This window comes from Anas platyrhynchos, chromosome 9 (genome assembly GCF_047663525.1).
Source record: "Anas platyrhynchos isolate ZD024472 breed Pekin duck chromosome 9, IASCAAS_PekinDuck_T2T, whole genome shotgun sequence".
NCBI classification, from domain to species: Eukaryota; Metazoa; Chordata; class Aves; order Anseriformes; family Anatidae; genus Anas; species Anas platyrhynchos.
In genome coordinates, this window is record NC_092595.1 from 9,310,822 (window position 1) to 9,335,075 (window position 24,254).

At 66.0% G+C, this 24,254-nt stretch overlaps 4 protein-coding genes across 13 annotated transcripts; 2 read left to right on the plus strand and 2 right to left on the minus strand.

Annotated features, from left to right (window-relative positions):
* The first annotated feature begins 100 nt into the window (after positions 1-100).
* Positions 101-3,814, plus strand: ALG3 (ALG3 alpha-1,3- mannosyltransferase). 3 transcript variants are annotated; one of them, XM_027464215.3, is made up of 9 exons: positions 101-237; positions 1,169-1,268; positions 1,349-1,496; positions 2,014-2,174; positions 2,271-2,391; positions 2,602-2,807; positions 2,951-3,027; positions 3,155-3,299; positions 3,386-3,756. In XM_027464215.3, the coding sequence occupies exons 1-9, from the start codon at positions 102-104 to the stop codon at positions 3,573-3,575; spliced, it is 1,284 nt and encodes a 427-aa protein (XP_027320016.1). In that variant the 5' UTR covers position 101; the 3' UTR covers positions 3,576-3,756. The 3 variants fall into 3 exon arrangements, with proteins under 3 accessions (XP_027320016.1, XP_071898570.1, XP_071898569.1); XM_072042469.1 differs by lacking the exon at positions 2,602-2,807 and having other exon boundaries at positions 3,386-3,814; XM_072042468.1 differs by lacking the exon at positions 2,014-2,174 and having other exon boundaries at positions 3,386-3,814.
* Positions 3,815-4,008: 194 nt separating this feature from the next.
* Positions 4,009-16,389, minus strand: VWA5B2 (von Willebrand factor A domain containing 5B2). 4 transcript variants are annotated; one of them, XM_072042465.1, is made up of 23 exons: positions 14,607-16,389; positions 14,328-14,528; positions 11,467-11,621; positions 11,159-11,320; positions 10,754-10,985; positions 10,493-10,647; positions 10,058-10,189; positions 9,824-9,948; positions 9,515-9,691; positions 9,320-9,430; positions 8,998-9,203; positions 8,805-8,919; positions 8,550-8,735; positions 8,264-8,438; positions 7,896-8,185; positions 6,618-6,843; positions 6,197-6,535; positions 5,980-6,117; positions 5,781-5,876; positions 5,521-5,598; positions 5,292-5,361; positions 4,991-5,099; positions 4,009-4,662 (listed from the first exon to the last, which is right to left on the minus strand). In XM_072042465.1, the coding sequence occupies exons 3-23, from the start codon at positions 11,603-11,605 to the stop codon at positions 4,063-4,065; spliced, it is 3,861 nt and encodes a 1,286-aa protein (XP_071898566.1). In that variant the 5' UTR covers positions 11,606-11,621; positions 14,328-14,528; positions 14,607-16,389; the 3' UTR covers positions 4,009-4,062. The 4 variants fall into 4 exon arrangements, with proteins under 4 accessions (XP_071898566.1, XP_038039350.2, XP_038039352.1 ...); XM_038183422.2 differs by having other exon boundaries at positions 10,766-10,985; positions 14,328-16,389; XM_038183424.2 differs by having other exon boundaries at positions 14,328-16,389.
* A 151-nt stretch (positions 16,390-16,540) lies between these two features.
* LOC119717691 (uncharacterized) lies at positions 16,541-19,051 on the plus strand. Of its 4 annotated transcripts, none has more exons than XM_038183428.2 (2): positions 16,541-16,660; positions 17,193-19,051. In XM_038183428.2, the coding sequence occupies exon 2, from the start codon at positions 17,217-17,219 to the stop codon at positions 18,285-18,287; it is 1,071 nt and encodes a 356-aa protein (XP_038039356.1). In that variant the 5' UTR covers positions 16,541-16,660; positions 17,193-17,216; the 3' UTR covers positions 18,288-19,051. The 4 variants fall into 4 exon arrangements, with proteins under 4 accessions (XP_038039356.1, XP_038039355.1, XP_038039357.1 ...); XM_038183427.2 differs by having other exon boundaries at positions 16,548-16,702; XM_038183429.2 differs by having other exon boundaries at positions 16,580-16,679.
* Positions 19,052-19,310: 259 nt separating this feature from the next.
* On the minus strand, positions 19,311-23,950 carry LOC101790681 (PHD finger protein 13). Of its 2 annotated transcripts, none has more exons than XM_027464217.3 (5): positions 23,675-23,950; positions 22,437-22,529; positions 21,642-22,257; positions 21,303-21,338; positions 19,311-21,155 (listed from the first exon to the last, which is right to left on the minus strand). In XM_027464217.3, the coding sequence occupies exons 1-5, from the start codon at positions 23,768-23,770 to the stop codon at positions 20,929-20,931; spliced, it is 1,068 nt and encodes a 355-aa protein (XP_027320018.1). In that variant the 5' UTR covers positions 23,771-23,950; the 3' UTR covers positions 19,311-20,928. The 2 variants fall into 2 exon arrangements, with proteins under 2 accessions (XP_027320018.1, XP_027320017.1); XM_027464216.3 differs by having other exon boundaries at positions 21,303-21,341; positions 23,675-23,947.
* Positions 23,951-24,254: the final 304 nt, after the last annotated feature.

The following is a 24,254-nucleotide window of genomic DNA, read 5'->3' on the forward strand; positions in this document are numbered from 1 at the left end:
CGGGGCGGCTCCGGCTGCAAACGGGGGGGGGCCGGGAAGAACCGGGGGGGACCGGGAAGGACCGGGGGGGGGCACCGGGAAGGACCGGGGGGGGCCCGGTGATGGCGGCCGTGCTGCGCCGGGCATGGCGGGGCCGGCGGGAGGCGCTGCTGGAGCCCCGCTACACCCCGCTGGTGGCTGCCTGCCTCTGCCTGGCAGAGGGGGGGGTCAACCTCTGGGTCATCCGCAGGGTGCCCTGTGAGTGGGGGGGGGGGGTAAAGGGGAGGGGGTTGGGGTTTGGGGTGGGTTTTTTTGGGAGGTTATGTTTTGGGGGTTATTGTTTTGGGGGGGTTTTGTTTGGGGGTTATTTCTTTGGGGTTATTTTTTTGGGGGGGGGGGTTATTGTTTTGGGGTTATTGTTTTGATTTTTTTTTTGGGGGGGGGTTATTTTTTGGGGTTATTATTGTTGGGGTTATTTCTCTGGGGGTTATTATTTTGGAGTTATTTTTTGGGTGGGTTATTTTTGGGGTTATTGCTTGGGGGGCTTATTTTGTTGGGGTTATTTCTTTGGGGTTATTTTGGGGGGGTTATTGTTTTGGGGTTATTTTGGGGGGTTTATTTTTTGGGGGTTATTTATTTGGTGGTTATTGTTTTGGTGGTTATTTATTTGGGGTTATTTCTTTGGGGGGGTTATTGTTTAGGGGTTATTTTTGGGGGGCGTTATTGTTTTGGGGTTATTTTGGGGGGGTTATTTCTTTGGGGAGTTATTGTTTGGAGTTTGTTTTGGGGGTTTATTTTTTTGGGGTTATTGTTTGGGGGGTTATTGTTTAGGGTTTGTTTTTTGGGGGGTTATTTTTTGGGGTTTATTGTTTTGGGGTTATTTTGGGGGGTTATTTTGGGGGGGCTCTTTCTCTAGGGGTTATTATTTTGGGGTTATTTTGGGGGTTATTTCTTTGTTTTTTTGGGGGGGTTATTGTTTTGGGGTTTGTTTTTGGGGGGGTTATTGTTTGGGGGTGTTATTTTTTATTTTTTTGGGGGGGAGGTTATTTTGAGGGGGCTTATTTTATTTTTTTGGGAGGTGTTATTTTTTGCATTTATTTTTGGGGGTTTATTTTTTTTGGAGGGGGGGCAGCCTCACGAGGCTCAAACCCCGCCGCCGTGTCGTGTGTCCCCCCCCCTCTCCCCGCAGACACCGAGATCGACTGGCAGGCCTACATGGCGGAGGTGGAGGGCTTCGCCAACGGCACCCGCGACTACACGCAGCTGCGCGGTGACACCGGGCCCCTGGTGTGAGTGGGGAGGCCGGGGGGAGGCCAACCCCGTGACCTCAACCCCCCTAACCCTATAACCCCCCCTTTTCTCCCCCCAGCTACCCGGCCGGCTTTGTCTACATCTTCCTGGGGCTGTACTACGCCACGGGGCGCGGCGCCGACGTCCGCCTGGCGCAGTACATCTTCGCCGGCCTCTACCTCCTCAACCTCCTCCTGGTCTTCCGCATCTACTGCCGAACCAACAAGGTGCCCGGGGGGGCTCGTCCGGGGTGGAAGGGGTGGTGTGGGGTTGGGGTCGGGGTGGCTGGGGGTCCGGGGTGAGCTACTGGTGGCCTCCGTGGCCTCTTGGTGTCCTCCATGTCCCCTGGTGGTCTCCATGCCTCCTGGTGGCCTCCATGTCCCCGGTGGCCTCTGTGTCCCCTGGTGGCCTCCTGGTGGCCTCCATGTTCCCTTGGTGGTCTCCATGTCCCCTGGTGGCCTCCTGGTGGTCTCTGTGTCCCCTGGTGGTCTCCATGTCCCCTGGTGGCCTCCGTGTCCCCTGGTGGCCCCCTGGTGGTCTCCGTGTCTCCGTGTCCCCTGATGGCCTCTTGGTCATCTCCGTGTCCCCTGGTGGTCCCCTGGTGGCCTCTGTGTCCCCTGGTGGCCTCCGTGTCCCCCTGGTGGCCTCCTGGTGGCCTTCATGTCCCCTGGTGGCCTCTATATGTCCCCTGGTGGCCTCTATATGTCCCCTGACGGCCTCCGTGTCCCTCCGTCCCCCCGCAAGGTCCCCCCGTACGTCTTCTTCTTCATGTGCTGCGCCTCCTACCGCATCCACTCCATCTTCGTCCTGCGGCTCTTTAACGACCCGGTGGCCATGGCCATCCTCTTCCTCGCCATCAACCTCTTCCTGGAGGAGCGCTGGTCCTGGGGCTGCCTCCTCTTCAGGTGCGGGGCTGCCGGGGCTGTGCTCGGCGCGGGGGGCACACAGGGGGGGCACCCACCCCATGGGAGGTGACACCAATAACCCTGCTCCCCGCCCAGCCTGGCCGTGTCGGTGAAGATGAACATCCTGCTCTTCGCACCCGGGCTGCTCTTCCTCCTCCTCAAACGCTTCGGCCTCCTGGGCTGCATCCCCAAGCTGTGCATCTGCGCCCTGCTCCAGGTAGGTCCCTGATCCTCAGCATCCCCCCCCACCCCCCCAGGGCCTGAAAGCCCTAAAAGCAGCCCCAGCACCCGCTCAGCGAGCCGGGTGCTGCTGCAGAAGCAAATCCACGGGGCTCCAGCCTGTCCCCGCCACCCCGTGTGGGGCTGTGGGGCGATGGAGACCTGGTGGGTGCGGGGCTGCTGCGAGGGGCCGCTGCGTGTCCCGCAGGTGCTCCTGGGGCTGCCCTTCCTGCTGGCCAACCCCGTGGGCTACCTGAGCCGCTCCTTCGACCTGGGGCGCCAGTTCCAGTTCAAGTGGACGGTGAACTGGCGCTTCCTGCCAGAAGAGGTTTTCCACAGTCGGGTTTTTCACGCCCTGCTGCTGCTGGCTCACCTGGCCGGGCTGGGGCTCTTCGCCCTGCACCGGTGGCACAGGTGAGAGCCGGGATTCCCCTGAGCCTCCCCCCGTCCCTACAGGGTTGTGGGGAAGCTGCTGCTGCGAGAGGGTCAGGCTCACAGGGGAAAAATGTGGGACAGGCATCCAGCAGCTGAGCCCCCCGCTTGTGCTTCCCCCTCAGGTCCGGCGAGAGCATCCTGTCCCTGCTCAAGGACCCCGCCGACAGAAAGCACCCGTCCCCTCCGCTGAGCGTCAACAATATCCTTTGGCAGAGCGGGCAGCGAGGAAAAGGGGGGGGAAAACGGGGCAGATTTGAGGTTTGGCCTCCACAGGAGCCGCGGTGGGGAGGGCGCCGCCTGCGTTTGTCGCCTTAACGCCTGCGCACAGATCGTCTTCGTCCTCTTCTCCTCCAACTTCCTGGGCGTCTGCTGCAGCCGCTCCCTGCACTACCAGTTCTACGTCTGGTATTTCCACACGCTGCCCTACCTGCTCTGGTGCACCCCCACCGCCAAGCTCGCCCACATGCCCAAGTACGTGCCAAGCAGGAGCCGGGGTTTTGGGAGCCGGGGAGGGGGCTGCCGTGGCTCTCCTGCTGCCCCCCAGCTTCTCCCCGCAGGGTGCTGCTGCTGGGCGTGATCGAGCTCTGCTGGAACACCTACCCCTCCACGGTCTGCAGCTCCCTCTCGCTGCACATCTGCCACGGACTCGTCCTGCTGCAGCTGTGGTACGGCACGGCCCCGCTGCCGGCCCCGCACGCACCCCAGCCCGGCAAGAAGCCCGCTCCCCTCTCCAAGAAGGCGAGGTGAGAGCGTGGCCGGCTGGACGATGGCAACGGGCTCCGGGACTGCTCCTTCTGCCTGCTCTGCTTCCCAGCCAGCTCCGGGAGGACCCCGAGCCTTGGAACTGTGCGAAGGGGGCGGCGCGGGGACCCCCCAGCGGGCAGGACTTCTCCAATAAAGGGGGTTTTTGGGGGCCCTTCCCCAGCCACAGTGTCCTCGTGCTGTGGCAGCGCCAGGAGAGCTGTGCGTGAGCCTCTCCCACCTCCAGGGAGCAGCTTCTGCAGCGAGGTTAAGTCAGAGCACCTGCAAAACCCTTTGTTTGAGCAGCCTCGATGCACCTCCTGCAGCCTGACCCCCTTCAGCTGGGTTTTTCCTCGTTCCCTGCCTTCGCCTTCCCCCAGGGGGTGGCGGGGAAGGGGAGCGATGCCCCCAACCTGGGACACAGACACGCGCACAGGCAGCACGGAGCCAGGCGTCTGTTTATTAGGGCCCCCCCCCCCCAACCCCGGGGCCGTCACACGTTGTTGGGGTTGTAGCACAGCATGTTCAGCGTGATGTTCTCGTCCCAGTGACGCAGCAGCAGGAACAAGTGCCTGGCTGCCCCTTTGAGGCAGCCCACGTCCACCCCCTCGGGCAGCCGCTGCGCCTGCAGCCACGCGTCCGCCTTGGCCGCCACCAGCTCCCACTCCTCGAAGAAGCCGGCGCAGCGGTGCTCCAGCCACGCCAGGGCCACCGCCGTGGCCCAGCTGGCGCTCTCCAGGTCCTCAGGGCCTGCGTCCTGCCAGCTGAGGCCAGCCTCCGAGGGGGCGGCCGAGTGGGGGCCAGTGTCGGACTCGGAGCCGTGCCCGCTGTCCGCCTGCGCCCACACGGCCGCGCTGGGCACCTCGGAGCAGGTGCTGTGGGATGGGGGCGAGCCGGGCTCGGGGGCTGCGGCCGGCTCCTCGGCGGAGGGTCCTGCCCCAGGGCTGCTTTTGGCCACCGGGGATGTGGGGCTGAGGCTGGCGCGGTGGGAGGCGTACGGGGAAGCCCGGCGCAGGCGGTCCAGGGGGATCTGCACCACCTCGGAGAAGCTCTCGGTGAGCTGGAAGGGGCCCCGGGCTTGCTGCAGCTGCACCTGCAACGGGGGGGTGGGAGAGTGGGGGAGGCAGGAGGGGACCCAGACCCTCTGCAGGCCCAGTACGCAGGGTTGGGGTTTCAGGAGTGCCCTTTGGGGCACGGGGACTGCCCAAATCCTCCCCCAAAATAGCCCTCAGAGGCCCCCAGGGCCACGCAAGGACACAGCAGCACCCCTCCGAGCCGCTGGATTTGCATCCTCGGCTGTTTCGGCCAGGCTGCTGCAGCTGGCGAAACTGAGCATCTCCCCGGGGTGCTGCAGGTGTGGGATGTGTGACCCGGGGAGGGGGGGGACACCCTGTTTGACCCCCCCAGGGACAGATCCCTACCAGCGGGAGGTAGTCGTGGCTGGCGCTGGTGCTGGAGCGCTCGCTCTCGGGGCTGAGGCAGTGCGGGCGCAGCGCCAGGCTGGGCCCCCTGCGCCGGCTCAGGCTGAACCTGCCCAGGGCAAACAGCAATTAACGGGGCAATTAATGGGGCAAGGGGGGGCCCAGTCCACTGCCAGGCTGCTGGAAGGAAGGGGCTGGAGCACAGACCCCCCCCCAAACCAGGAGGCGGCACTGCCCCTATCCCTGTGCCCTATGGGGTGCCGTGCCCCCTGTCCCGAGGCATGGAGTGGGGCAGCCTCACCTGGAGCCAGCGATGCTCTCGGTGGATTTCTGCGAGCCCATGGAGGAGGTGGAGGGGCTGGTTGGAGGCCCTAAAATGGGGAGAGCTGAGCGTGGTGGGGCCGTGGTGCACGGGGAAGCGTTCAGCCCACGTGCCCCGACCCATGAGGGGATTCGGGGCATGGGGGGTGCCAGCACCACGGGGCTCCACCGGTGATGGGGCAGCCCCTGTCCCTCACCCCTGGACGTACCGTTAGTGCCGTTCTGCTTTTCCCAGCCCGAGGTGGCAGAGGAGACGCTGGCTGGAGAGCCGGGGACCTCGTCCCTCTCTGCAAGACACCAAAGCCCCGAGGGCACCGCGTCCGCCCTGTCCTCGTGGCACGGAGCTGCCGCCCCCTCCCCAGCGCGGGGCAGAGATCGGCGGCTCCTCCTGGAGCCTTATGACTTGGGGCAGCTCACCAACAATTTTGGGAACACCCCACAGCACCCAGGGTCCTCAGGGATCCCATACCTGGGCCGATGAGAGCCTCCTCCTGCTCCTCCACGTCCCGCTGCTGGCCCAGGCTCGCCGAGCCACTCCGGTGCCGCCAGCTCCCGGCCGAGCCGGCTGCAAGGCACCACGGCAGCTCAGCCCGTGCCGTGCCCTCTCCCCCTTCCCCATCCCGTTCAGCCCCCCAGCTCCGCGCCAGGACCCCCACGGCCCTGCCTACCTGTACCCCACACCTGTGGGGCCGCGGGCAGCGCTGCCCGCGTGGCTCCATCCACGGGCACCACGCAGGTGTAGAGGGAAGGCACGTTGCAGGCTTTGCTGGTCTGCATGGCTTTCAGGCGAAACCGGCGGGCGAAACCTGCCCAGAAGGGGCTGTTAGCGGGGGGTGAGAAGCAGCAGGGACTGGGATGGGGACCGGGATGGGGACTGGCACCCACCCTGCTCCAGCTCAGCCTCCCGCTGAGCCGCCTTCTCGCTGTCCCGGATGACGGAGCGCGCTGCCAAGCCGTGCAGGGGTTTCTCCCCGTCCATACCCGCTCGCCGTGGGGGCTCCTCGCCTCCCGTCCCATCCCGGGGCCGCAGCAGGGACTCGAGCGAGGCCGTCACCTCCCAGGACACGGGTTTGCCGGCCCGCAGCCCGTGGATCACCACGTGGCAGCGCAGGGGCAGGCAGGGATCGCCCTGGCTGGGCTCCCTCACCTCGGGCGAGGCACTGAAGAGGTAGGAGGGCTCCACCAGCATGTCCCAGTCCAGGTGGGTGGGCGAGAGCAGGTTATCTGAGCGGCACAGGACGCGGGCTTGGCACGGCGGCTCTGCATGACACTAGGGCCACCCCTTGTCCCCAAAGCCACCACTCACTCGACTCCCCCACGCTGTGCTGCAGCCGCGGCGTCTTGGGGCCCAGCTGGTCCAGCCGCCCCTCCAGGGACTGGTTCCTCTTCTGCGACACCTTCTCCAGGGCCCGGCAGAGCCGCCGTGCGTCCAGCTCCCCGTGCGGCGAGGAAAAGCTGCGGCCGGCCAGGGCGGCTCGTGCCAGAGCCTTCTGCTTCCGTGCCAGCTCCTCGGCGCTCAGGGCCGCCGGTACCTGCGGGGAAGGCTCACGGCGAGCTGGTGGGCACCGGCAGGGAGCCCAGACAGGGCCCGGCTGTGCCAAAACACGACGGGACATCTGCAGCCCCAGCCGGTGCCCAGCTCCTTCTGCCCTGCTGCTCTGCAAGCTGGCAACAACAACCCAACAGCCTCCCTGAGCAACAGGTGATGCTCGCCAAGCGCTTAATGCACGTGGGCAGGGCTGATTGTGCCGAGATGGGAGATTGCAAACACCTGGCTCAGGTCAACATGGAGATGAGAGGATTTCTCAGTGATGTTTGAGCTTGTGGGGGCTCAGTTTGGCTGCTCAGGGCTGGAGCACACCCCGGTGCCTGCCTGGGCTTCAGCCTGGAGCTGGGGCAGGGCAGCGGCACCCGTCTGTGTCACCCCAACAGCACAGGGGGGATCGTTTACGCCACGGGCAAATCACTTACGCTTGACATTTCGGCTGCAAAGGCCACCAGCTGCCCCTGCTATTGTGCAGCGGGCGCGGGTTACCTAAGCCGCGCCGGGGAGGAGCAGCAGGGTGTCCCAGAGCCGCGGGGACAGCTGGCCTCGCCTGGCCTCGGGGCCGTCCTCACCCTGCTACCAGGGAGCAGCCGCTCCCCACCGCAGCGACCTGGCTGGATTTTAAACCCAGCCATTAAGCAGCCGGGACGTGCCCGGCGCTAATGAAGCATCGTTCGGCTTTGGCAGAGGGCTGAGGAAGCCGGGCAGGAGCCAGCCCACCCTCTCCCTCGCTTGGCAGGCTCGTTACCTGGTGCCAGCCCAACTGCTTTCGCTTGATTCCTGCAGCGTCAACGAGGACCTGAGCTGGCTGAGGCTTTGCTTAGCCACACGGCTGCCTACCAGCCCGGGGAACGGGGAGGGGGGACAAGGAAGAGGGGGCTATTTGGTCCCCAGCTGCCCTTCCAGCGGGACAAAACCACGCCAGGAGCCTCCTGGCAGCACCCTGAGCTGAACCCAGCCTCCAGCCTGTTGTCCAGGCACAACGAGACCCCAGCTACATGGGGAGCAGCCCCAGCACCGCGGGCGGATCAGCCTTACCTTGACGCCAGCCGGGGCCGGGGCCGAGGGCAGCGGGGCGGATTTGGTGGAGGACTCGCAGAGGGACAGGCTCTTCTGGCCCTGCTGGGATGCGGCGTCGGGGGCCGGGGAGCCTCCCTCGGGGGCCACGTCGCGGGAGCCGGTGGACTCGCTGCTGGTGGAGCTGCGGGAGAGCAGCCCCTGGCTGCGGTCGGTGCTGACGGAGCAGTGGGTCAGGACGTACTGCTCCTGGATGTAGGAGGGCTGGTAAATCCGCTTCCAGATGTCTCCCCCCGACACGAGGTCCGTGCCTGCTCGATAAATGCGCACCCCATCAGGACACTGCCCTTGTGCCACCCCCGCTGCTCCCGCTGCCCGTCCCCACTCACTGCGCTCCGACTCCTCCGTGCCACCAGCCGAGACCTCCAGGGAGACCTCTCCGGAGCCTGCGCTGCCTCGGGACGGCTCGCGGCGCTCCCCGGGCACCGGTGGCCGCGTCCCCCCGGGGCTGGGCACCTCGTCCTGTGAGGGGACAGCCGAGCCCCTGCGAGCCCTGTCCCGGCCCTGGCGGAGAGAGGGTCCCACCATCAGCCCCGTCACACACACAGCCCCATGGCACGGCCACGCAGGGGGCTGGAAATGTGCCGGGGAGGTGTGTAGGGCCCCCGGTCTCACCGCCGGGCGCCTGTCCCGGAATCGGGCGATGCTGTACAGGGTGCAGTAGCTGACCAGCCGGTCCCCGGGGTACAGGGCTGCGATTTCGGTGGGCGAGAGCAGGGCCTCGGTGCTGTCGGGGACGTACCAGTCGATGGTGATGTCGCTGACAGCCGGCTCGATCGCCTTCTTCAGGGACTTGATGAGCTGGGGAGGGGAGAGGAGCTGGCATCCACACCACGGTTCCCCCATTCCCTGCCCCGTGCCAGGCCTTACCTTGGGCTGCAGCCTCTCAGCCGGGCTCAGGAACTCGGCACAGCCCCGGCTCAGCTTGGCCACGGCCGTCAGCAGCCGCCGGCACGCCCGTGGGCCCATGCCGAAGCTGAAGCACCTGCGGGAAGGAGCCACGTGCTGAAAAAAATAAACATTTTTGGGGAAAAAGCGCCGTGCCCCTGCTGTGGTGCCGTACCTGGCGGTGCTGGCCTGCCGGCGCACCAGCTGGAGGATCCTGCCCGTGCCACCCGCCGCCGCCGCCGCGGTGAAGAGGAAGAGCTGCCGGGGGTAGCCGTGGTGCAGGGGCTGTGCCAGCGCCCAGCTCAGGGCCGCCAGGAGGTCGGGGCCACCCGTGGCCACCCGCAGCTCGCCCAGGTGCCGGCAGGCGCGGCGCAGCGTCTCCTGCACCCACGGATGGACAGATGGACAGCTCGTGGGACGGACAGGAGCCATGGGGAAGGGGTTGGGGTGGGGAGGATGGAGGGGGCAGGGGCTGTGCATCCCCCAGCAGCACTCACGTTGCTGCAGAGGCGGCTGGAGGGGAAGAGCGGCTGGACGTCGGAGCCGAAGCCGGCGATGTTGAGCAGGGTCCCCGACGGGAGGCTCTTCAGGGCCACCAGCAGAGCTTCCTGGGGTGGTGGCGAGGGGACGGGGAGCGCTGCTGAGGGCCTGCCACTCAGTGAGAGCCCCCAGCCCCTGCTGCCCCTCCTCACCTTGACCTTGTCGACGTCGGGGCTGCTCATGGTGCCGCTGCGGTCGACGAGGAAGAGGACCTCGCGGGTGATGCTCTGCAGGTCCCCCGGGGCGGGCTCCACCGCCGGGCAGAAGTTGAGCATCAGCACGGGGTTGGGGAAGATGTCTTTGTGGAAACGCTTCTGCACAAAGGCCACCTGCAAGCCAGGAGGGAGGGTGAGGGGCTCCTTCGCACCCCTCGGCCCCACAAAGCCCACACCGGGGTCTCCCTCATGTCCCCCCCACCCCGTTGTCCTCCCTGCGGGCTGGCACCGGCCGTGCCCCATCACCTGTCTCTCGCCGCTGCCGTCCTTCCTGGCTATCCGCGCGTAGTCCCGGCGGCTCCGGATGTGCGCCTCGTACTCGGGGTAGCTCATGGTGCCCTCCTCCATCACCAGGTGGGGCTGGTGGGGCTCTGGGGGGGGCGCGGAAAGGGCTCACAGCCGCCCCAAGCCCAGAAGATTTGGGGGCCATGCCCAACCTCCCCCAAACCCATGGCTCTTCCAGGCACCAGCAGCCCTTACCGCAGGGGTAGAGGATGATCTCCACGTCCCTGTCATAGCGGTGGCGCTCAGCCAGGGTGACACAGGTGGTGGTGGCAGAGGTGGCCCAGGGGTCAGCGTCAGCACGCAGTGCATGGGTCGGGCTCTCCAGGCCTGGGGGGGGGACACAAATAGGTGGGGGCAGCCCCGGTCGGCTCCAGACCTGGCACGGCCACGGGCCCAAGGACGCCGCTCGCCTGCCAGCGCTGATGGGATTAGCGCTGCCGGCGGCCAGGAGCACCCCGTCTGCCCGGCACCCCCCGCAGCCTCCATCCATCACGCCTCCGCCGAGGACAGGACGGAGGCTGCTGACTCAGAGCCTGGTGGCAGCGGCCCAGAGCCGTGGCCCTGCCAGGTGTGGGGCGATTTGGGGACGGGGGGGTGCTCATCCCGCAGCTTCCACACCCCCAGCCCTACCTGCCAGCAAGCAGGGGCCCTTCACCAGCAGCTCGAAGGCGAACTCGTAAGGAAAGGGGTTGCGGGGCTGTCCCCAAAAGACGTCCGTGCTCTCCGCGGGGGCCGCGGGGGCAGGCTGGCTCCGTGTGCTGGGCCCCCCGAAACAGCTGGTGGGGCTGCAAGGGGAGCGGGGTGAGGGCAGCGCCGGGGCCCCCGCGCCTCCCCTGCACCCCCGGCGTCCCCCCCCGGGACGGCAGAGCCTCAGGAAGCAGTGAAAATCACCATAGGGCCAACCTGTCGTCACACAAGCTTCCCGGCTCGCTCTCACGCTCGGGGGCGGCGGCGACGCGCGGCGCGAGGACCGGGGGGAGGACGAGGCGCAGGGCCCCCCCCGGCAGCGTGGGCAGCTCCTGCGCCGTGCGCAGCGTCACGGCCAGGCTCTCGGCCGGGCCCAGCGAGCCCGTGCTGATGACGAAGGTGGAGCGCTCGGCGTCTTCGTCCAGGACGAGGTGACCTGGGCAGAGGGGGAGCGGTGAGGAAGAGGAGCAGCTCCACCACCCTCCCGGAGAGGAGACACCGGGATCTCCAGTCCCAAAAGCCTCCAAGGCACCGGGATGGCCTGGCTGGGGCTCTCCAGCCCGTGGTGCCCCCACCTTGCCATGCGAATAGTGGCACCGTGGTACTCACCGGCGGCACAGCGGCGCGGCCGCCCGGGGCTGGTGCGGCACTCGAGGCAGCAGTCCTGCGCCCGGTGCCGGCTCTGCACCTGGAAGGTGACCCGCCTGCTGCCCGCCGCCGCCTCGAAGCCGGCCACCACCTCCGACTCCTCCAGCGGGTAGATGAAGATACCTGTGGGTGGGAGACAGCCCCGAGGCAGAGCCCCCAAAAACTCATCCGAGCTGCAGGGCATGCAGGGTGCCCTTGTGTGGTAAAGGGGCTGGGGACGGGGTGCTCCCCGGCACGGGGGTTTTTAGGTTTCCTGCAACCCCTCTTACCTTCCACGGGCTCCTCGCAGGGGTTGGTGTACACCAGGTGGGCGGCGATGCTCAGGGCGTAGCCGTTGGCACAGGCCTTCACCCTGGAGCTCTTCAGGGGCAGAGCCTCCCAGGAGGAGAGCGCGTACAGACCCGGCATGGTCCCTCGGTGCGGGCTGCCGGGGAGGGGGACACGCTCATCATCCCCACAGGGGGATGGGGCGCATGGACCTGAACCCAAATCTCTGCTCTGGAGACGGGGTCTGGAGCCGAACCTCAGCCCTCTGGAGCCATGGAGCCCGCGGGCACCAGGACTCCTAAGCACACAGCCACACGTGTGGCCCCATCTCTCGGCCACCCCAAAGCAGCCTTGGTGGCTCTGGGGCCTCCCCAGCGCATCTCCCGCGCTGGCTGGGAGGGGAGCATCTGCTGCTCCCATCTCCATCCACCCACAGAGGTTACCAGGGCAATTCGTTGAAAAAAAATAAAAAAGATGCGAGAGGAGCCCGCAGCGTAACTAGGACAAAACAGAGAGCGGTGTTTGCTGGGGGGTTAATAATTAACAACAAGGTCAGCACCGCTCCGAGGAGCGGCACGGAGGGGAAGGCTCTGCAGGGAGGGGATGCTGAGGGGATGGATGATGCTGTGCCTCGGGGCAGCGAAGCTCGGCGTGGAGATTCGGGTGTGTGGCTATGGGTGGAGGCTGCTTGGGATGCCTTGCCACCCACAACACCCGGGAGCAGCACCCCAAAATGCTGCCCGGGGTCTGCCCAATGTCTCCTCACCCCCTGCCATCATCAAGTCTCGTGAAATATTCGGGGCAGCCTGCGTGGCTCTGCACCCCCCCAACACATCCCCAAGCGCCTGACACCAAGCAGCCGCGTCCCGCTGTGGGTTTCAGCGTGTGGCAAGGACAAGGCCAGGTAGAAGCAAACCATCTGGTGCCCCCGCCCCGGCGGCCTTCGCCCCAGGAACAGCTCGTGCGGGCGTCGGGAACACGAGGCGGGGTGCCCTCGTCTGAAGGGTGCCTCGGTTGGAGCATCCTTGAAGGCAGAGCAGGGCTGAACCTCAGGAGCTGAGCCCGGCACGGGGCAGGGAGCCCCCGGGGGGCTGTGTTAGCAATGTGGCTGCATCCCAGTGAAACCATGGGGTCAGAGGGGTCCTTGGGGTGGTGCTGGCACGTCCCCGTCACCCTGCGCTCCTCGCCACCTCCAGCCCCATGTGCCAGGTGCCCCCTCCTGCTCTCACCACGCACAGGGGGCACTCTGCTGCAGCACCCAGCTCTGGGGAGCAGGACGCCCCCCACCCGGCTGCCCTGAGCCATTCAGGAGGGATTTCACCCCAAAGCCCTTCCATTAGTTCCCAAGGCACCTGGCTCAGCGCTCAGCAACGCGCCCGCTGTTTGCCGTGCCGCCCCCCGGCCGGGGCACGCCGCCTTGTTTACCGGGCTTAGAGGAGAAGCTGTCCCGGCTGCTTTTTATCACTCCTCATTGCATTTACACTGCCAGGGTAAACAGGGCCCATCTGGCCCTGCCGCGCTTCCCGCAGGCTGCTCTAAGCCCCGAGGTAATGAATAAAACCAGACCTGAAGGTCCTCGCCCCGGCCACAGCCCCTGGAGCAGCAAATTGTCCCCGGTGCCAGCGCGGCATCGCCAGCACATCCCACCTCCAGTGCAACCACGGGCACCTTCGCAGCCCCCTCCTCATCCTCCCTGCCCACGGAGCTGCGATGGGCACTGAGGGGAGAAGCCGCTCGCCCCTAGCTCCGGATAACTTCGTGTCTGTCCTCTGAGCAGGGGGATTTGTTCCAGGCAGGTGCTGCTGAAAGCCAGGCGTGCGCGGTGCCCAAGCGCACGGGGCGGCTGTAGGCAGCCGGGAACAGCGGCACAGCTTCACCTGCTGCACCGACGGCTGCCTGGCCGGGGCCAAGGGGGAGCTCGGCCCAAACAGGGGCAAACCCAGTGGAAATTTCCACTGGAGATGAGCGGTGACAGTAGCACAGGGCTGGGAACAACCGGGATGGAGGGGCTGGGTCCTGAGTCCCTGCGGCAACACCCCACGGGGATCACTCCACCTGCTGCTTGGGGGTGCTGCCCTGCCTGCGGGGCATCGCTTGGTTGGGATGTGAGGCCCTGGGAGCAGGATCCGTCCCAGCACAGCCACTGGAGCAGGGGCAGGCTGCTGCCTGTGGGGCAAGCCATGTTGCAGGGAGCCCAGGGCAGGGGGATTTCCCCAGGGGCTGCAAAAGGCAAAGGGCACCACGGGCAGGGGGCTGCCTGGAACCACAATCAGCTGTGCTGACCCCCACCCTGACCCCCAGCCCCAGGTGTTCTCGCAGCTTTCCCTGCTGGAAAGTCTGAGTGGAGCAGAGCAAGGTGCGTGCAGGCACACAGAAAACGTCCAGGACAGACACTGCCCCCCTCAAATCCCCCTGCCCACCACGGCGCACGCTTCCCAGCCACGTTGCCGCTGGCTAAAAGCTCTCTCTTGCCCCCCTCTCTGTCCCATCCTGCTGCTCTTCCCTCCCCTGAGCCACCGAACCCCCTGGAAAACCACAGCCCCGTGCCAGGGAGCAGGAATTCCCGTCAGTGCACCCCCACAGAAGCATCCCAGCCCCACAGAGCCCCCCAGGACAGGATTGCAGAAGGCTCCCGCTGCCCCTTCAGCCACGGGGTGTTTATGGCACAGCCCACATCCCTGAGGGATGGTCCTGCAGTTATTAGAGCCACCGGTGCTGGCTTTAAAGTCCTGGTGGTCTCAGCACTTTCAGTTAGTGCTGAGACCACCTGGCTCCCTTCTAACCCCCCCCCTGCAATTCGGGGCTGCCCCACCAGCAGCTGCGTGAACCCAAAGCACCCCAATCCCCCTGCCCCAGGCCTTACCTGCAGGATGAGGATGACACAGAGGCTGCAGGCTCAGCACCACGAGAAACCTCTGCCTTGGGGGGGTCCCTTCCCCTCGGGTGGGGGTCCGCACAGCGGGGCCGAGCGGTGCCACCGCCCCTCCTGCTGCAGCTCCTGCTCTGGCACCGACTCCTTCACCGCCGCTGCTCCATCCCTCGCTCCCTGTGCCAGCAGCCAGAGCTGCTCCAAGCCCAGCCTCGTTAAAGAGACACGATCCCCGCCACCGTGGCCCCGGGGAGGGCTGGGGGACGCACTCACGTGTGGCACCGGGGGGGTCCCAGGGGGTGGCCGAGGGGACCAGGCCTCCAGGTGGGCGTCATGCAGCGCCGAGGCAGCGCATCCGCCCCAAACGCAGGCACCCCGGGGACCCACGGAGCCTGCACGTGGCACGGGGGGATCCCAGCTCTGAAGAAGAGCAGGAAAAAAGCTGGGGGGGAACCAGGGAGAGCTCGGCTTTTGGGTGAAGAGCGTGGCGAAAAGTCTGCTGGGGAGGGTGCGGGCGGCCAGGAGGTGCTGGCACAGGCAGGACACGTCTGCTGGCAGGGAGATCCTGCTGAGCCCAGCCTGGGGCGCTGGGAGTCCCCCAGCCACCGCCAACCTGAGCAGGACTGGGCAGAAAAACAGCAGATTTGGGGCTTATCCCTGCACTGCCTCTTCCAGGCAGCTCCCTCGCCGTGCTGCTATAGATAGGGCTGTGCTGCCGCTGCACTTTTTATAGAGCATGCACGGGGGAGGCACCGTCCTCTCGTGCGGCACCAAACCCACCGTTGCAGCCGCACCAAACCTGGAGCAGAGCCGAGCTGAACGGGCAGCGAGCGGGGAGAAGTGGCAGCGGCAGGGCCAGCAGCCCCCGGTCCTCAGCAGCAGGTGATTTCGGAGCAGAGCATGGGCTGGATCTCACCCCCAAACCGTCGCAGGCTTCGGGGTCCTCAGCACCGGATTTGGAGGCGGTTGCAGAAGCAGCAAGGGATGGAAACCTCCGCTGGAAGACGCCTTTTGCCGCACATGGTACCGCAGGGCACGCTCCCTCCTCCCGGCTCGTTACGCTGCACTTCAGCCAGCGCAATTAGCTGCTGGAGAGGCACTCTGCGGGTCCCCTGGGTGCCTGCAAGAGCGCACCGAGCCGTTCCCTGCCCCTGCACTGGATGCTCCAGCACGCCGCCTCCAATCCCTCTTCTGCACAGCGCTCAGGTTTTCTGCTGCTCTGCTCCCCTGGCATATAGGGCTGCGGTGTGAGGGGCTCCCCGTGCCGGGTGCCACCCCATAACCTCACATTTCCCCAAGCCGAGTGCCATCCCAGCGAGCCGCCAAGGCACAACGCGCCCTGCAGCGTGCGCAAGGCTCCCGCTCCCACTGCGAGCACCGCGACCGCTCCAGCACCAGCAAAAAAAAAAAAAAAACAACATGCAAGCTTTGATTTTTCTCGGAGATATTGTTTCTAGGCCAAAGCGACGCTAAGAAAAGCCTCCAAACGCGAGCGCTGGGTTGGTGCCACCAGCTGGGGCGACGCAGGGCTCGGGTGCAGCTGATGCTGTCGGCAGCCCCCGGCGTTACCCCACAGTGGGTGGGTAAATGCAGCCGTGCCCGGGGTCGGGGATGCAGTGGTGCCTCCCGAACCGGCTGGCAGCCCCGGGGAGAGGCCAGCTCGGCTGCCTCCATCCCCGTGCTCGCACCAGCACGAAACAAGAGCCGTGCGCTGCCTGTTCTGCACAGTCACTGCTCCGCCGCTGCAGCCAGGGAGCAGCCCTCGCTGCGAGGCTGGAAACAGAGCTGAGAGAGCTCGGTGCAGCCGAGCTGGGCGTTAAACCCTACAAATGTGTGCCGGGGTGGGCCCAGCAGCCCCGCTGGGCACCCACAGACCCCAGTCCCGCCGCCAGCATCCCATGGAAAGCAAACCAAGGCAGAGCCCCGGCCTGGGTGGCGCTCCCCAAATCTCCCCATAGCTCGTGGTGGGTTTAATGAGCTGCGTTATCGCCCTGAAGCTCCCCCAGGTGCTCCTAAATCACTGCAAAACCCTACAAATTTAGGGCCACCCGAGGAACCACCCAAAAGCCGAGGAGATGCTGGCTGTGCTCAGCACACCCTCAAGGGGTACAGGGACCCCGGTACCCCCCGGGATGAGCCCAGACCCCCCCCATGGGGGGCTCGCAGGGCCGGATCGGGGCTGATCCAGCCCCAGCCCCAGGCGGGGGTTCCCGGAGGACACCGGGGGGGGGCGCAGGGTCGGGCACGGGCGGCTGGGGGCGGCCGCACTCCGGGAAGCGGAACTCGGAGGCACGGGAGGGGCCCGGAGGGGGAGAGCCCGGTCCTCGGTGCGGGCTTGGGACGGGGGTACCGGGGGTACCAGGGGGAAGGTACCGGGGGGGGGAAAGGGAGGGGTATCGGGGGGGTTTGGGGAGCACGGGGGGTGTGTGGGGGAGAGGGCAGAGCCGCAGCAAACCCCCAGGGATGGGGGATCGGGAACCGGGATGGTACCGGGGGTGGGGATGGGGACGGGGGTGTCGGTCCTGGGGGGTCCGAGGGGCTCCTGGTTTCCATACGGTGCCCCCACCCCAGCCCCGCCCGGGAGGCTGCTTCCCTCTAGCGGGCAGAGCCCGGCAGGACCGGGGCTGGGGGGGTCGGTACCGGGGGGGGTCAGCCCGGGGGTGCCGGTACCGGGTGGGGTCAGCCCGGTCCCTCCCGGTGCCTCCCGGTTCCCAGAGCAGCCCCCCCCCGTCCCCCCCTTGCTGCCTCATCCTGGATCGGGCGAGGCGAGCCCAGGCTTGTCCCAAGCAGAAAGAAGGAAAAAGGGAGCTCGGCCCCATTCTGCCCTGAATTTTTCCTTTTTTCTCCCCCCTCCCGCAGCCAGAAGCCCGCTGAAGCCCAGCCATGGGGCGGCCCAGGAAGGATGCCGGCAGCACCGCGTCCCCTCGGCCAGCGGCGGCCCCCAAAACGTCCCCCGCTGCCCCGCCGCCGTCCGCCTCGGCTGCCCGTGCCTCCAGGAGCACGCCGGTGGCTGGACGGAGCCAGGAGGCGAAGCCCAGCTCGTCCCAGCCAAAATCCACGGCGGTGACATCCCGCAGGGCGCGAGGCGGTGCCGGGGAGCAGCGTGGAGCGGCCGGCGGGGGCTCCTCCGCCAGCACGAGGAAGACGACGGCCACCAAAGGAGCTGAAGGCCAAGTGAAGGCTGAGCCGTGTCCCAGCAAGGCTTCGTCCCGGTTCCTGCCCCCCCTGGACAGCCAGGACATCCCCCGGGTGGAGAAGGAGACGCGGGGCCAACGCAACAACCCCAAGTGGTACGAGTGGAGGGAGAACCGCATCACGGCCTCGGTGGCGCCGCGCATCGCCGGCAGCAAGTTCGCCAACGGGCGGACGGACGAGGTGCCGCGGTCGTACCTGAAGGCTGTGGTGAGCCCTGGCCCCACGGCGCAGACGCCGGCCATGTCGTGGGGCATCCGCAACGAGAAGGCGGCCGTGCGGGCCTACGAGCAGCTCAAGTCACAGGAGGTGGGCCGGCCGGTGCGGGTGGAGGACTGCGGCCTCTTCATCCACAAGGAGAAGACGTGGCTCGCCGCCAGCCCCGACGGCGTCGTCACCGAGGCGGACACGGGGAAGCCGCTGGGGCTGCTGGAGGTGAAGTGCCCCTACAAGCACCGCAACAGGACGGTGAGGGAGGCCTGCAAGGACCGGGACTTCTGCCTGCGGGTGGACGGCGACTCCTACGCGCTGAAGCGGGACCACGACTACTTCACCCAGGTGCAGTGCCAGATGGCAGCCGCCGACATGCGGAAGGCCGACTTCGTGGTGCACACCAAGAAGGAGACGGCCGTGGCCCCCGTCGAGTTCGACGACGAGTTCTGGGGGCAGACGGTGCCCAAGCTGGAGAAGTTCTACACCGAGGCCGTGATCCCCCACCTGGAGGGGCAGGCCAGCAGCTCTGTGTGGGCCAAGGAGGAGTAGGTGCCCGTCCTTGCTCTCCAGGATGCTCGCTTGGCTTTGGGTTGGCCGCGCAAACCCAGCTTGGGCCCCTAGAATAGAAGCTGCACCTGAGTTTTCTGCTGTCTGTCGAGCACTCACTGCCTCTGCCCCAGCGCTGCTGCATCAGGATGGAAGAATCTGCACCAGAAGGGCCTGATTTGGGAAGGGACCCGCCAGTAATGACTTCATCTGCCCAACGAAGGAGAAAAGTCCTAGAGCCCGTCCAGCACGGCCCTGTGCTCACTGCCCACCAGTTGAAGCCCACAGCACTCCAATGGCAGCCAGCACACACCGAGCCCACCTGCGGGGAACGCCAGATCGCTCTGCACTGGAATAATGGACTCATTTTGTGGGGAAAACTGGATCCTTCAGCACCTACACTACTGTCAGGACTAATCCTTAATTCTTCTCTGGAATGGGAACAGAATCACGGAGGGTTTGTTAGAGCCCGAGAGCAAATCAAAGCCTTTGAGATAAATCACGTTGTGCCTTAGCAGTCACAGCGGGGACACCGTTCCTCCCGAGCCACCAGCCCTGCTGGCCCTGGAGCCGTCCCAGGGCGCTCAGAAAGGGGGCACTGGCTGCAGGATGGGGACGGGGATGCCTGTTGAGGTGACCTCCACAGCGGGGAGGCTCTGGAAGAGATTCCTGTGCCACGCTCCACGCACTGCAGCAGGGCAGGGAGGTGAGCATCACCCCTTTGCAGCATGGCTCGCTCTGTTCAATAAAACCTGTGGTGGATTGCATCTTCTCTGGTGGTTGTGCAGCTGGGGGGTTACCTGGTTGGGGGGGTCACAGCTGGAAGTGTTTGAGTTTGGCCAGACAGCCCCTGGCCAGCGGTGCCCAGCTCCCTATCTGGGCTGGGAGCTTGTGGTTTGTGTCTCAGGGCAGCTGCCTGTGAGCTGAGGCAGCTTGGAGATGCCAGCCCCATTGGGCTCCCCCACTTGCGTAGGAGCACGCCAAAATTCACCCAGGGGAGGGAGAAATACGCCAAAGCCACCCCCGTTATGGCAAAAGTACTTTATTATATACAGACGACTCCAGCCACACTCCACAGGGCAAGGACCAGAATTTTGCTATTTTACATATCCATACAAAGTAACTATAAAAACATAAAGCACTTTTGGGGCCCAGGCTTTCCACAGGAGGAGAGGCACAGGGACGAGCCTGGGGGGTTGCTGGGTGGCGGGGGGCTGCCCCCCACCCTCCCCCAGCCTGTGGTCCCACAGTAACCAGATGTGCAAGTAGGAAAGAACCCAGTTAGGAGAAATAGTGATGGGACTGGCAAGTCGGGGTCTGTGTCCCCCCCTGGAAAGTGCAGAAGGCACACGGGCCAGGCTCTTTGGAGGGGCTGTGAGGAGGAGGAGGTGGGAGCAGACCGTCGGTGCACGCACACACACCGCTCCCAGAGGGAGGAGGGTGATGGGGAAAAAACCCTTCCGCTCTGAAACTTGGAGGAGGCCTGGAGCGGGCAGGCCCCGTGCCTCCGGAGCAGCAGTTGCATAGCAGAAGGGGCTGAGGGCCTGCCCTTGACAAGGTATCAGACTTCACTCTATGTGTCCAGGAAAGAAAATAATAATAAAAAAAAAAAAGAGAAATGAACAATTTCTCTGCAGGAGGGAAGCAAGGCCCTCCTGCACCTGGGCTGCATCGGACCCAGGGCTCAGCATCCAGCTGCTGCTTAAGCCGATGCTTCACCTGCAGGCAGGAGGTGGCCACAGGGTACAAAGTTCAATTCTTTTAAACTGGGAAACATGGAAACCACCCAAACCTCCCCTGCTCCCCTTCCCCAGGGCACCCCAGCCCTACCAGTTTTGAGGGTAACCGTTCGGGTCTCCTACCGCAAACCCCACATCCCTTTTGAACAGGAGACTTCAGTGCAACTGGAGAATCTGAACCGAGGAGGACTCCTCGGCAAGAACAACTCGTCTAACAATCTACTCGGACTATCTTGGGGCCTTGTGCACAGCAACCAAAATCAGGAGCACCACCAGACAGGGGCAGGGCCTCCCCTGCGCAGCCTACAAGGCTGATGAGCCAGAGGTGGGACACCAAACCCCCAGGAAAGAGCAGCCCAGTCTGCTTCAGGCGTTGGCAGGAGCAATATTCCTTCCCTCCCATCCCAGAGGGCACACTGCATGGAAGAAGCCTGCCTGGGCTGCATCTCTGTGCTGGAAGAGGATCGGGTCACTGGGGCTTTGCCACCGCAGCTCACCCCGAGGCCCAAGGCAAGGACAACGGTGAGGAAAAAGGAGGAAGGGGAGTCACATCTCGGGATAAGTGTAAGCTTCCACCACACCACAGGGAAACTATTTGGACTAGGTTCTCCTCGGCTGGCCTGGGGGAAAGGCACTGAGCCAGGTTTGTGCAAGGACAGAGATGTTTCTGAGCGACCTAGTGCATGGCTCTTCTCCCCCCACACCCCTGGGGTCACCGAGCTCCGTGGTTAACGCGACCCCCGGGGAGGACGGCAGCTCCCAGGAGGCAGAAGAGCAAGGGGGACAGCCCAGCACCGCGGCCCAGCCCTTCCCCTGCCGTTACTGTGCATTGATTGTCTAGCCAGACTGAGCTACAGCCTTCGGTTTAAAAAGGGGCCCCCCAGCCTCCCTGCTCTGGAAGAGCCTCAGTCACAGAACCGCTTGCGGGGCACCGTCCGAGCTCGGTTCGAGCGGCGGATCTCCTGCTTGGCGTCGCGGCATCGCTGGCAGATGAAAACCTCAGGCACGTTGGATTTGCGGATCTTGGCACAGGAGAGGTGGATCCAGGTGGCACACTCGTTACATTCGATCATGGGCCTCCCCGCGAAGGGCTTCAGGCAGAAGCAGGTGATCAGATCCCAGGCGTCGTCGTCTGGTCGGGGAGAGAGGGACACCGCTCAGCACCCACCTCACCAGCACCCCCCCGCTGCAGCCTGAGCAGCCCCCCAGGGAAAAGCCTCTGAGGGCACAGCACCACCTCTAAAGCCACAGCCAGTGGAGCGGGAGAGCCCCCACTCACCTTCTGCTTTGGTGTTGGGAGCCGCTGCGAATTCAACTGCTGAAGTTGCAAAGGGGGGAAAGAAAAAAGAAAAAAAAAGAAAAAAGGATCAGCAAGGCACCCTTACACCCCACTCCCCATTTCAGGTCTGTACCACTCGCTCTACTAAAGAACTTCCAAAGCTCTCCGCTCTCTCCTCTGCAGCTCTCCCAGGTCCCTATGGCTTTCCATGAAGCCCCTCGCTAGGAGAGGCCGGGACCACCTGCAAGCTCTCCCCGCATCCCATGTGGGAAGCTCTGGCCGAGGCAGGGACGATATTTGGCACTGACCGCAGCACAGCTCCACTCCCCAGACACTCACCACCAAGCTGAGAGCTCCCTCTGCTTGTATCTTCCCCTTCGCTTTGGTCCAAGGTACTACAAGAACTGGGGCTCTTCGCGCCTCCAGAGCACTGCTCGTGCTCCTTTAGCTGCGGCTCGTCTCCTGCGGGCTTCTCTGCCCCCTGCTCTCCGTGCAGCCAGTCCTTCTCCTCCTTCAGGGGCTCCTCCAGAGGGGCGCTGGGCTGGGGGTCCCCGGCCGGCTCAATGGGGGGCTCCGAGAACACCTCTTTCACAGGAGGCACCTGTCCCTCCAGCACAGCCGGCTCCTTCCCCCGGTCCTGGTCTAGCACCGAGCTTTTTCCAGCGCTCAGCGGCACCTTCTTCTCCACCTCCTGCTCCAAAACGAGTTTCTTCGCTGGAGGTTTCTTCCTCTTGCTCTGCGGGGGTCGGATCTCGTAGAAGCCGGCGGGGAAGGCCGGGCAGTCGGCGAGCAGGCTGCTGTCCGCAGCCCCCTTGGCCACGGCCGTCCTGCTCCTCCTGTCGTCCGCCAGGAGCTGGCAGTCGGAGGAGGGCAAGGAGGCCCAGCTATCGCTGTCCTGCGTGCTCCCCGTGCTGTTCTGGGGGCTCATGCTGCCGCCGTGGGTCCAGGGCTCGTTCTGCAAGCAGGGGAGAGGCAGGGCTAGCAGGAGACACCACAGCGCGGGCATTCGGGGTATGGAGAAAGGGACTGGGGACGGAGAATGACCCCCCCCCAACCTACAGCGGGGGATCAGGAGCCGGGTCCGTGACGGCAGGACACCCGGGGGGAGGAGGATCACCCCGCAAGCCCACTCACCTCCTCAGGGTAAGGGATGTAGCCGGCGTAAGCCAAAACGAAGGTGCAGAACTGGTTGAAATCCTCCACGGTTCTCTGCCGTTTCTGCAGCGGCTGCGACAAACGGCACTCGGTGGTTACACCCCCGCCCCATCCCGGCACCAAACACCGGGGTCCCCCCAACACCCGTCCCCCCGTTACCCCCTCCCATCCCAACCCCAGCTCGGCGGTGACGGCCCCTTCCTTAAAACCCTCATTTATGGCAGTGGCGCACCCACAGCCGGCAGAAACCCCACAGCGCGGCGTTGACTCAACGCCCCGGGATCCCCGCCCCGGGAACGGGACTGGGACCAGTTGGGGCCAGCAACTGGGGGAGCACCCCAAAAGGGGACCCCCTGAGACCCCTGGGGGGGGACAAAGTCTGGGAGATAAAACTCCGGGGAGCCGCCCTCCGGTGTGCCAAGGGACCCACAGGGAAGGGCTGCCCGGTGCCCCCGCTGCCCCCGGTGCCGGGTGGGCCCCCGGGGGGCTGTAGGGCGTCTATTTTTGGGGATCCCCCCCAAAAAAACCCCACACATCTCCCCCCGCACCGGGGGTACCGGCAGCGCGGCGGGGGCTCCTCGCGTGGCCCCAACCCCTCCTGCGGATGGGGAACGGCGGCTCCCGGCACCCCCCTCCCCGACCCCCCCAGACCTCTTTGGGGCCCGGTGCGGGTTGTGGGGGGCTCCCCCTCGGTGCCCCCCCCTCAGCCCCGTCCCCTCCCCGCCCGGTGCCGCCCGGGGTCCCCGCCGACACCTGATCGCTCCCAAGATGGCGCCCGCGCTCCCGGGCTGCCCGGGCCGGCCGCCCCCCGCCCCGCAAGGAGCCGGGCTGTGCTCCCCCCCTCCCCGGTACCCCAAATCCCCCCCAAACCCCCTCACCCACCCCATAACCCCCCCCAGTGCCCGCACACCCACACGGCTGCCGGGCACGGCGGCGGACACGCGGGGTCACCCCCACCCTGGGGCACCGCCGCGCAGCCCCCCCCCGCCCTACAGCACGGCGAGACCCCCCCCAAATTCCCCTCAGAGCCCCCACACACCCCACAGGACCCCCACACATCCCCTACACCCACACACACCCCCCAGGGCCACGCGGGGAGGGCGCCCACGCAGCGCCCCCCAGCACCCCCCAGCCCTCCCCGGTCCCCCCCGGTCCCGGTGCCGGTCCCGATCCCGGTCCCGGTTCCCCCCCCCGGTGCCGGTTCCCCCCCCGCTCACCTCCTCGGGCCCCGGGGAGCCGGGGCTGGGCACGGGGCTGCTCCCCACCGAGCCTGGCCGGCCGCGGGGGCACGGCCGCTCCCCGCCGGTGCTCATAACGCCCGCGGGCGAGGCTGGACCGGCGGGCAGCGGACCCCAACCGGGCCGGTTCCCCCCCCTCCTTCTTCTCCTCCTCCTCCTCCTTCTTCTTCTTCTTCTTCCTCCACCTCCTCCTCCTCCTCCTCCTTTCGGTGCCCGCCGCCGGTCGGAGCGAGGCCGCCAGCACCGCCCCGGCCGCAGGGGCGGGCCCACCTGGGGGCGGCGGGGAAGGCGGAGGCGGTGCCTGGCTGCCGGTCCCGTCCCCCCAAAAACCCCATGGATGAAGCTCCCCGGGGGATGAAACCCCCCCAGGGGTCCCCCCTCCGGTCCCCTCCACTTCGCCTCCAGCCCCCGCTGCCCGCAGAGCACAGCCGGATCCAGGGGCTGGAGCCCACAGTGCCCCCCCCCAGCCCCCACCCACCCCCTTGAGGTTTGAGGTTGGCAGCGAGCCCCCTACCCCTAAAACAAAAAACCCCCCCAAGGACACATTGAGGCACACCGA